Raw genomic sequence first — 10,920 nt, forward strand, 5'->3', positions numbered from 1 at the left:
ACTTAATAAATAAAAGATTGCTCTAAATATTTTTTCAAAATGTAATTATCCATATATGTGAATTACATACCAATAGAGCATACAAAACTAAAGAATATACAGTTTTCAATATTTCATAGTCTGACAAGTATTATATTTTAGGCCACAAACCATATAAACAAATATTTCTACATCCAAGTGCCTAGAAAACTTAAAATAAAATAAAAATAGCTAGAATAAACCAACCCTCCACATACATTCCTTTGTAACCAGTAATTTTTTTGGCTGTTAGGTTTTACAGCAACTCAGGGGTTCAAAAATCAACAGTGAGAAAAACCCTATGAGTTAATGAAGAACAAAAGGCACTCTAAAGCCCAGGCACTTTATTCTGGATACAAGTCACGGTCACAGGTGAACAAATTTGTATTATGTATGAAATAATAAGCTCAGGTATGTAAATTGAAAACATTTTGTCAAATACAGTCACCTATTTCCCCCAAATAGCCTCCAGTTCTGTTTCTAAGTGCAAAACAGCCTGTATATCACAACATCAAATTTTAATTGTCCTGGGAAGACAGAAAAAACAGGTGATAGCAAACCCAAGAGTTTGGGACCATTTTGCACAGGAAAAAAACCTGCTACCTACCTCAAGAAGCTGATGCACTACAATGTGTAATGTGGCCTATACAATAACTGAGACTTAATTTGATGATTCAGGATTATCAAGGAAAGAGCAAATCATGTCCCACGTTGTCTACTAGAGCAGTAAAACTGTATGCATTTTGGAAACAAAAAGTACTTTAAAAAAGAGACTTTGTATTTAAAGATAGATAAATCTGCTAACTACAAAATGAACTTATGCAGAATCACTTAACTCTAACAATTTATTTTTTAAGAGACAGAGTCTTGCTCTGTTGTTCAGGCTGGAGTACAGTGGCATGACCATGGCTCACTGAAGCCTCCATCTCCTGGGATCCTTCCATCTCAGCCTCCTGAGTAGCTGGGAATACAGAATAATGTTTAAATAAGCTGAAACACAACTTCTTGGTATTATTATTTATAAATAAATATTTCATATAAGCCAAAATGATTATAAGATTTTCGTAGAATATTCCAATGAGAAACAAAAGCTAAAATGCTTTAATTAAGAAAAAAAGAAAGAAAAACACAATACACAGAATATGTTTTTCCCTCTCCGATTTCTTATCACAGAAAAATTCTAACCAGGAACTTAACTCCTCCATCATTTTATGTTGAAAGGATGAGAAATATACATAGAACACTGACAACCAGAATTATTAAAATGAAAGACAAAGAACCAAAATACTTTCAATCATCCCAAATTCATTTTCATTAAGAGTCTCTTTTCTTTTCAGGTTACTCTAAACATGAAAGCAAAAATAATAAAAATGATTAACAAACTTAAAAATTAAAACAAAAAACTCTTACAAAATCCAATGTGTTATAAAAAGATAAACATAGTGAAACTCAAGGAGAACAAAATATGGTCAAAATACTTCCATACTGGAAGAGCTTTACCCTTAATTCACAGCTGGGAGAATGAAGTCTAAAATACCTACCTAAAATACTGGCTGAATGCTGCTAGCACATTCTTATGTGCTTTAAAGCAGACTCCTTTAACCACCAACATACAGTCACAAAGCAGGCCTTGGATTCGCTGCTCATGCAGTTGCTGGAGGAGATGGCAGCTGTGGGTAGCAACAGGGTCCATGCTCAACCATTCAAGAGACCTACAGCAAAAAATCACAAATATGACAGATATTCTCAAGGACCTCACTGGAAACTAAATGGCATTGAAACTCACTGATTGATCTGTGCTTCACTCTCCCATCGCAGTTTCACACATACACACGTGGACACACACACACACACACAAACTCTGTTTCTGAGGCATCTAGACCAGTGCTGTTCAACAGAATTATCTGTCACAATGGAAATGATCTCTATCTGCACTGCTCAATACAGTAGCCACTGGCTACACATGGCCACTGAGCACTTGAAATGTGGCTGAGGGATTGAAATTCTAATTTAATTTATACTTTAAAAGCCACAATATTTAAACAGTACAAATCTAGAATATGACCACGCCAATACTATATGTACTTCTTTTGTGTCCACTAAGGAATATGTCAAATGAAAAATAAAATAATATACACATATATAAAGAAGTATAAGGTGAAAGAAAAGCCAGCTGGCTGAAATCAAATCCATATTTATCCAACATGTGTACACAGGTCACTGAATTAGAAGCTGGGAAAATTAGGAGCCTACTTTGGGAGATAAGGTACAGGTCAAAATACCTACCACCACCAGACAATGATCTAAGAGGCATCACAAAGCGGCAGGTCTCCTCACTTGTGCCTTTGTGATTCTCTAAGGCACTACTTGAGCAGATACCTGAAGGAAGGGAAGGAGCTGTGCAGGCACCTGGGCCAGAGAGAACAGAAGCCCCAAGTCTCTGAGGCAGCAGCTTGCTGGGCTCAGGTGTGGCTGTGTGAGTGGTAAGAGACAACACACTAGAGGGGACACAGGGTCAGGTCATGCCCAGCCTTGCAGGCCCTGTTACGAACCCTGACTCTGACTCCAAATGAGATGGGACGCTGGAAGTCTCACCATTCAGCATCGAGTCACCAACTGACTACTGTGTGCCAGGCTCTAGGGCTACACCAATGCACCAAACTCTCCAGGTCGCCACTCTCATGCAGCTTAAACTGTAGTGAGGGAAACACACACACAAAAGTGCACGACACACGACTAAACAAAATAGTTAAGAGCTAGACACTGGAATACTCAGACCAGTAAGCCATGGTCTCGGATGCCTAGGAGCGCAGTCTAGTAGGGGATGATTTATGGACAAGAAATAGTCGGAAGAAATGGAGTCAGACTGGGACAAGATTATGAAAGTTAAGGTGGCAGTCTGCGCTGGGCATGGTGATTCACATCTGTAATTCCAACATTTTGGGAGGTTGAGGCAGGAGGATTATTTGAGTACAGGAGATCAGTATGGCAACATAGTGAGATCCTGTCTCTATGAAAAATAAAAACAAAAATTAGCTGGGCATGGTGGCACATGCCTGTAGTCCCAGCTACTTGAGAGGCTGATGTGGGAGGATTACTTGAGCCCAGGAGGTTGAGGCTGTAGTGAGCCATGATCGTACCACTGCCCTCCAGCCTGGGTGACAGAGAGAGACCCCAACTCAAAAAAAAAAAAAATGGCAGTCTGGCACTAAAAATCTAAAAAGCCATCATCTGCTTTCTTTGCCTTCATTCTCAGTACTGAAGCACTGCTGAATCACTAAAGCCCAAACCTAAGCTTTCCAATACACCTTCTCACTTAGACTTATCTCCCATTACTCCAAGTATGTGCCAGCCAAAATGAACCACCAGCGGCTCCCCAAACCAGCTATGTTCTCGGCCAGTGGGTTGGAGACCTAGTTCCACCACTCACTGGCTATATGACTTTGGGCAAATGACTTCTCTGTCCTCACCCTATCTCACAGGTTATTGCAGTTACCTGTGTTAACATTTAGTCTAGTATCTGGCATGTGGAAGGATTCTACAGTAAGTGTTATCCCTAAGAATCACTTGGGGAGCTTCTTAACAATGTATATTCCTGGGTACATCCCAGGGTTTGTTCTGTCAGTCTACAGTGGAGCCTGGTATCTGCATCACAGGCATTCCAGTGACTGGGCAGGTGGGCTGCAGATCTCTTCCTGTGCTCTCCTCCAAAAGCCTTTGGTTCTGTCCTGGGAATACTTTACTCATACCTGCCCCTCCCATCTTCCAGATCAGGGCTCAGCTGAGCTGTCACCTACTTTCCCATCATTCTTTTTTTTTTGAAACAAGATCTAGCTTTGCCATCCAGGCTAGACTGCAGTGGCGTGATAACAGCCCACTGCAGTCTCCTGGGCTCAGGCAATCCTCCTGCCACAGCTGGGACTACAGGTGTGCACCACCGTAACTGGCTAATTAAAAACAAATTTTGGCAGAGATGGGATTTTGCCATGTTGCCCAGGTTGGCCTTGAACTCCTGGGCTTAAGCAATCTGCCCGCCTTGGCCTCCCAAAGTGCTGGGATTAAAGGTGTGAGCCACCGCACCCAGCACCATGATTCTTAACCTGCTCTGCGTTTGGGGTTGCTCCTCTGTGATCTTCCCAGTGTCTTCATTCCCACCATATCTCTTTCCCTCACTCATAAAAATATAATGACTGTGATGTTAACTTCACTAAGAAGGCTGAAACCGGCCGGGCGTGGTGGCTTACGCCTGTAATCCCAGCACTTTGGGAGGCCATGGTGGGCAGATTACCTGAGGTCAGGAGTTTGAGACCAGCTTGGCCAACATGGTGAAAACCTGTTTCTACAAAAACACAAAAATTAGCCGGGTATGATGGCTGGAGCCTGTAATCCCAGCTACTGGGGAGGCTGAGGTGGGCAATTCGCTTGAACCTGGGAGGAGGAGGTTGTAGTGAGCAGAGATCGTGCCATTGCACTCCAGGCTAGGCAGCAAAGCAAGACTCCGTCTCAAAAAATAAAAATAAATAACATAAAATAAAAGAAGGTTGAACCCACTTGATAACCACAGTGCCTTAAATTTTACTCAGTTCCAAATTTCCCCTCCCTCACCCCTCCCTCATGCCTTAGGCTTTATGGGATGAAATGTGCCTCCTCCTCCCTAAGGTGAACTTTCCCTCGCCCCTTCACCCTACCTGCCTCCGCTAGGACCTGGTTCCATCAATGAAGCTTTCTTCACCCTATCCTTCGCCGGCTCACTGGTTCCTCCAAACAAACACATCGAGATTGCCCCATGTTGAAAACAAAGCAAAACAGGGTAACAATAAAGCCCTCCCTCTAGGTTCCTCTAGTCATCGCAGGCCTCTCTTTCACACTTTTCAAAATAGCTATCTATCTACACACCCCACTTTACTTTCTCATGACTCCTTTTTCACCTTGTGTATTAGTCCATTTTCATACTGCTGATAAGGACATACCCGAGACTGGGTAATTTACAAAAGAAACAGGTTTATTAGACTTACAGTTTCACATGGCTGGGGAGGCCTCACAATCTTGGGGGAAGGTGAAAGGCAAGGATGGGCAAGTCATATCTTAGATGGATGGCAGCAGGCAAAGAGAGCTTCTGCAAGGAAATTCCCTTTCTTAAAACCATCAAATCTTGTGAGACTCATTCACTATCATACTATCATAAGAACAGCACAGGAAAGACCCACCCCCATAATTCAATTAACTCCCACCAGGTTCCTCCCATGACACGTGGGGATTGTGGGAGTTACAATTCAAGATGAGTTTTGGGTGGGGACACGGCCAAACCGTATCACCTTGCAACCTTGCTGCCACTCTCTCTGCTGAAACAGACTTTCCCAACGACCTTTCCTCAGTCCCCAAACATCCTCTTCATCTTTCCTGCCACACATGGCAGTGTAGTCTTCCAACTCCCATCCTGAAATCTCTCCTTTCCCAGAACTCTTCTGGTTCTCTTCCTATGTCCCTGATCTGTCCCATCCCCATGCTGTGCCTGTCTCCCTCGAGCCTTGCAAACATTGATGTTCCTTAAGGTGCAGCATGGTAGCCCTCTCCTCTTTCACTTGGCAATCACTTTCATTCTTGGCTTTCACATGTTCTAACACAACTCTTAAATGTGAAACTTTAGCTTCAGCTACCAGTTCCAATCTTCCACTCTCTGCTAAATTTCTTCAATGGCATGTCCCTTCAACTTAGAATCTCTAAACTTCATCCTCCCATCGCCTCACCTATCAAGTCTAGACCTTGATTTCCCTTATCTCTTCATGGAAAGCTTTGTTTGGGGTATTGGCATGATCTCCTGGTTTGAGATCACCGTGAGATTCACAGAAAACTGGGACAAAGAGCAACACTGAGGTACTGGGATGGCTAATGCTGCCCTGAACAAGAGTATAGAAAGAAAGGCGTGATGGTAGGTGGCGGACACTGTTCCCAGTGCTGAATCCTCAAGGATAGTGAACAGCCACATGAGTAATCAGTTACCCTTTCCGCTGTGCTGCTTGCCTGAAAAGGCTTCCAAGGTGATCATTGTTTTTAGCTCTCATTTACTGACTACTCACCGCAGATCTGTGCTAAGCACGTCATATCTGCATTGTTTTTAGCGCTCATTTACTGACTACTCACCGCAGATCTGTGCTAAGCACGTCATATCTGACATGGTTTGGCTTTGTGTTCTCACCCAAATCGTAATCCCCATATGTCAAGGGAGGGACCTGCGGGGAGGCGACTGGATCATGGGAGCAGTTTCCCCCATACTGCTCTGGTGACAGTGACTGAGTTGTCACCAGATCTGATGGTTTAAAAATGTCTGGCAGTCCCCACTCCCCTCCACCTGGTTCTCTCTCCCTTGCTGCAATGTAAGATGTGCCTGGTTTCCCCTTCGCCTTCTGCCATGATTGTAAGTTTCCTGAGGCCTCTTCAGTGATGTGGAACTGTGAGTCAATTAAATCTCCTTCCTTTATAAATTACCCACTCTCAGGTCGTATCTTTATAGCAGTGTGAAAATGGATGAACACAATATCCATTAACTGAAACAATTCTGTAAGAACTGAATTCCACCATTTACAAGAGAAACAATTGAGATATGGAGAGTTTAAGTCACTTATCCAAAATCAGACAACTATTATGTGCCAAAGTCAGGATTTGAACCCTGGTCCCTAAACACTGGAGTGTATGCTTTCATGCTATGCTATCTCCCATGGGAATAAAGACATTTTACACACACACACACACACACACACACACACACGAAACCCTCCTCCATGGACCTAACTGTTAAAATTAGGTAAAACTGTCTAATTATACAAATGTAAATGTCTAGGTAAATTAGGTAGAGGTCTAATTAGAAAATTAGACATTTTCTAGCTCTATAGAAGTGATAAAGTAAAAGTTCTTTGGAATGACCCCCAGAGATATGATGCTATGCAGTTGTTAACTGTTACACAATTGACTTTTACTATAAGAATTATAGGCTGGGTGCAGTGGTTCACACTCATAATCCCACCACTTTGGGAGGCCGAGGCAGGTGGATTACTTAAGGTAAGGAGTTCAAGACCAGTCTGGCCATCATAATGAAACCCTGTCTCCATTAAAAATACAAAATCAGCCAGGCATGATGGCTCACATCTGTAATCTGAACTACTCAGAAGACTGAGGCACAAGAATTGCTTGAACCTGGGAGGAGGAGGTTGAGTGAGCTGAGATCAAGCCACTGCACTCCAGCCTGGGCAACACAGCAAGACTCTGTCTCAAGAAAAAAAAAAATTATAACTATTTCATATCATTTTTTATAGTTCTCTAAATAACTTCATGATGTCAATCCTGTACCTCCCCAATAAGGTTATAAAAAGTTCTGGGAAAAAAAATAACCTCTATTTTATATTTCTTATGTGTTCTATAAATTATAACTAGAAACAAAAATTATCTTATTATACCTAATAATAATGATTATGACAAATACTTACATTTCCCAGATGCCAGGCACTATTCTAAGCCCTTTACACTTAGTAATTCATTTACTGTAAGACAGGTACTACTATTATCCACATTTTACAGCTGAGAACAATGAGGAAGTTGGTAGATTTAAGACAGACACAAATTCTCTGATGCTTCTCCCATGGGATGGTGGAGTCTAGGTCTCCTTCCCTTGAATCTGCACAGGCTCTGCCTTAATCAGATTCTGTGCTTATAAAGCTGTGCTCATTTCCCAGGCCCAGGCCTTAAGAGCTAACAGCTTTCACTTCCCATCTTTTGGAACACTGGCTATGGAAGGCCTGAGCCACCTGTAAGATGCCCAACTAGAGATAATGCATGGAAGCAAAGAAGGGTTCAGCTGGCTCCCAGAGAAGCCATCCTGACCTCACCAGGCTAGCACCTCCTCCAGCTGAATGCCATTGAGCGATCCCAGTTGCCACCACATAGAACTGAAGAATTTCCCAGGTGACACCTGCCTGAATGCCTAACCCACAGAATTATGAGATAAAATAGTTTTTAAGTCACTAAATTTGGGGATAGTGTGTTACACAGCAATAGAAAACCTGACTATGTATAGAGAAAATGGTCACACAGCTAAAAAGTAATAGGTAAGCAGTAAGGGACAGAGATGGGATTCAAAGCCAGGGAATCTGACACCAAAGCCACACTCAACCACTGTTTCCTTTGATCGGAATCAGGTGCCTCTTCAGTTTACTGCCTAAGCCTGACTGTCCAGGTAATCCCACAGACAAGCACTGCATTAAGGGACTGCACAATTCAGGACTAACGTGTGCTACACAAGGTGTCGTAGTGTGAAAGAAGGAGCACAGGGTTCTCTTCCATCTTTGCAGCTAACTCACCTGGTGACAAGCAGCAAAGATTTTCTGTGGTGAAGACATGGACTCCATCTGTCTTACTGAACAATGTATCTCTGGTACCTAGCAGAGTGTCTTTGACATAGTAGGCACTCAACACATATTTCTGGATGGATCAGACTCTGGGCCTCAGTTTTTCATCCATAACAATGGAGGAGTCCCCCACTGGACTAGATGAGCTCTAAGGTTTCTTCTTGTTCTAAAAGCTACAAATTTGTACAAGGAATGTGATGGTGGAAAGATGGTATGAATGGCATCAAACAACAAAAATATGGGGGGAAAAGAAACAAGAAAAGGCTTACATCAATGTGAATTAAGAAATGCTTCTAAAGGAAACGAGCCAGAATGGAGTTTCAACCTGCAGAGAAGACTCCTAGAACAGAGGCCCCTCAATTCTATCAACAGGTCAAATACTACTGGATAGAATTTGTGGGTGTTTTCTCAGCTGAGCCATTAATAGACTACTTCTCCAAAGGCCCACAGTTTACACACCTTATTACCAAGCTCACCTTAGAGGGCTCCTAAGGAGTCTGCCCATCATCATACTTTCCAAACGGCTTACTCATAGCCCCTCACCTCCACCCCACTCAGAAAAGCACTGGCTTGAAGCAAACAAACCTGTAGTCTTGTCTTAGCTTTATACTGACTCTTATCATACCGGGAAGGCCAATTCAGTTAAACAGATATTCTGTGCCTAATAAGTACAACAGATTGTCGAGAGGACTGAATGCTGACAAATGGAACAGGATGGTTCCCTGCCTGTGCCTCAGTTTTCCATCATTCACCTAACTTTACAGAGTGCCCATTATACTCTAGGCACTGAAGGTACAATGGCAAACACATCAGACATGGTCATCCATGTCTTCATGAAGCATCAGTCTAGTGGGAAAAACAATTGTCACACTGTACCAGAGTTATTAAATGGAGGAAGCAGAAATTAATTTGGGAGGAAGGGTCACGGAAAACTTCCTGGAAGACACATCTAGGCTGAAACATGAGTTAAGTTTGCCAGACAAAAAATGAGAGGGCTCACCCTCTTTCAGTTTTCAGGGGGGCAAAATGAAAAAAAAAAAAAAGGAGGAGAGCACAAACAAGACTGAAGTACACATATGTGCCCTGAACACAAAAAAACACCTTGAGCACCCTGCTTTTAAGCCTCTTGTCCATTCTGTCACTTCTGTTGGAAAATATATCCCTCCTTGTCCATTCTCGTGAATTCCTTTCGTCATGGGTAAACTGTGTTCCCCCAGAACCACAGAATGTGACTGTATTTGGAGATCCGGCTTGTAAATGGGGTAATTAAGTTGCAATGAGGCCATTAAGGTGGACCCTAATACAACCTGACTGATGTTCTTATGAAGAGAGGAAATCTGGATACAAAGAGAGACACCAGAGATGGGGAAACACAGAGGAAACACCATGTGGTGACACAGCAAGAAAGCGGCCACCCGCAATCCAAGGAGAAATGTCTCAGAAGAAACCAAACCTGATGACACCTTGATCTTGGACTTCTAACCTCCAGAACTGTGAGAAAATAAACTTCTGATGTTTAAGCCACCCGGCATTTTGTTTGCAGCCCTAGGAAACGAATACACCTTCTATTCCAGGCCCAACACTGCTCATTTCCAGAGTGAAACCTTCCTTATCACCCACATACACACACCTTGGGGTTAAGGTTTCTCACAATACTCTGTGCATCCTCCATTCAACTTTCATTCATTCCTTTAAGTAACAAACGCCTAGTGACCACCACTGTATGCCAGACCCTGTCTTAAGGGCTGAGAACAGCTAACGTTTATTGAGCACCTACTAAGTGACAGCCACTACTCTAAGCGATTTACATGCACAACTCATGAAATCAGACAAGGTTCCAGCGACGCAGGTGCCGCTATGATACCCGCTCTACGGATGCCGTGCTGAGGCAGAGAGACGTCACACCGTAATGAGACTGAGCTAGGCTGTGGGTTCTGTCGTCTAAAGCACTACTCTCAACTACAGGGTGGAAGGAAACAGGAACTGAGAGATGGGCAGCGCGGGACAGAGGCGGGCGGGGCTGGCTTCCTGCGGGCAAAGCCTGGAGATGAGAGGACGCGGGTGGGGTATCCAGGCCGGGCTAGGCCCGGCTCCCAGGCCCGGAACCTGGCCTTCTGGGTGTCAGTCCGCGTCCCCTGCGATGCCCGGCACAGAGCAGATCCTCGTCGACTCTCGCAGGGGCCGCCAGCTCCCCTGTATCCTCGAGTGCCCTGGGATGCGGAGGGAGTGACGGGTGCATGCCCTGTTGGGCCACCCTCGGACGCCCGGCCTCCCTTCCCTTCCGGGCCATTCCCACCCTCGCCAGCCCCGCATGCCTTCGCAAGGCCGGCCACCTTACCCTCGGAGGCCGCTCTCTGCCCCGCCGCCTACTCTACACCTGCCGCCGATGTACTGAGGACCGCTCGCCAGGCTCCGCCGGCCGCGGAACCATCTCAACCACGCCCCCTGGGCTTGCCGGAAACGCCCTCCTGCTTCCGTTGGTGTCACTTCCGCTGGGTGGGGT

General features: G+C 44.1%; 1 protein-coding gene across 2 annotated transcripts in view; it reads right to left on the reverse strand.

The window, feature by feature from the left end:
• The window catches only part of ZBTB49 (zinc finger and BTB domain containing 49), a 31,807-nt gene extending 20,960 nt beyond the window's left edge, over positions 1-10,847 (reverse strand). Inside the window, exons 1-2 of one of the 2 annotated variants that reach the window (XM_012466996.2) lie at positions 10,756-10,847; positions 1,560-1,730 (exon numbers count right to left, since the gene is read on the reverse strand). In XM_012466996.2, the coding sequence (XP_012322419.2) occupies positions 1,560-1,711 (152 nt within the window). In that variant the 5' untranslated portion in view covers positions 1,712-1,730; positions 10,756-10,847. Of the gene's footprint in view, positions 1-625; positions 751-1,559; positions 1,731-10,755 lie in introns of those variants that run through there. The other variant, XM_012466997.3, reaches the window with a different exon arrangement.
• Between the last annotated feature and the right edge of the window lie 73 nt (positions 10,848-10,920).

The sequence above is a fragment of the Aotus nancymaae genome, unplaced genomic scaffold (genome assembly GCF_030222135.1).
Source record: "Aotus nancymaae isolate 86718 unplaced genomic scaffold, 86718_ANA_hifiasm-v0.15.2.pri h1tg000006l, whole genome shotgun sequence".
In the NCBI taxonomy this organism is placed as follows: Eukaryota; Metazoa; Chordata; class Mammalia; order Primates; family Aotidae; genus Aotus; species Aotus nancymaae.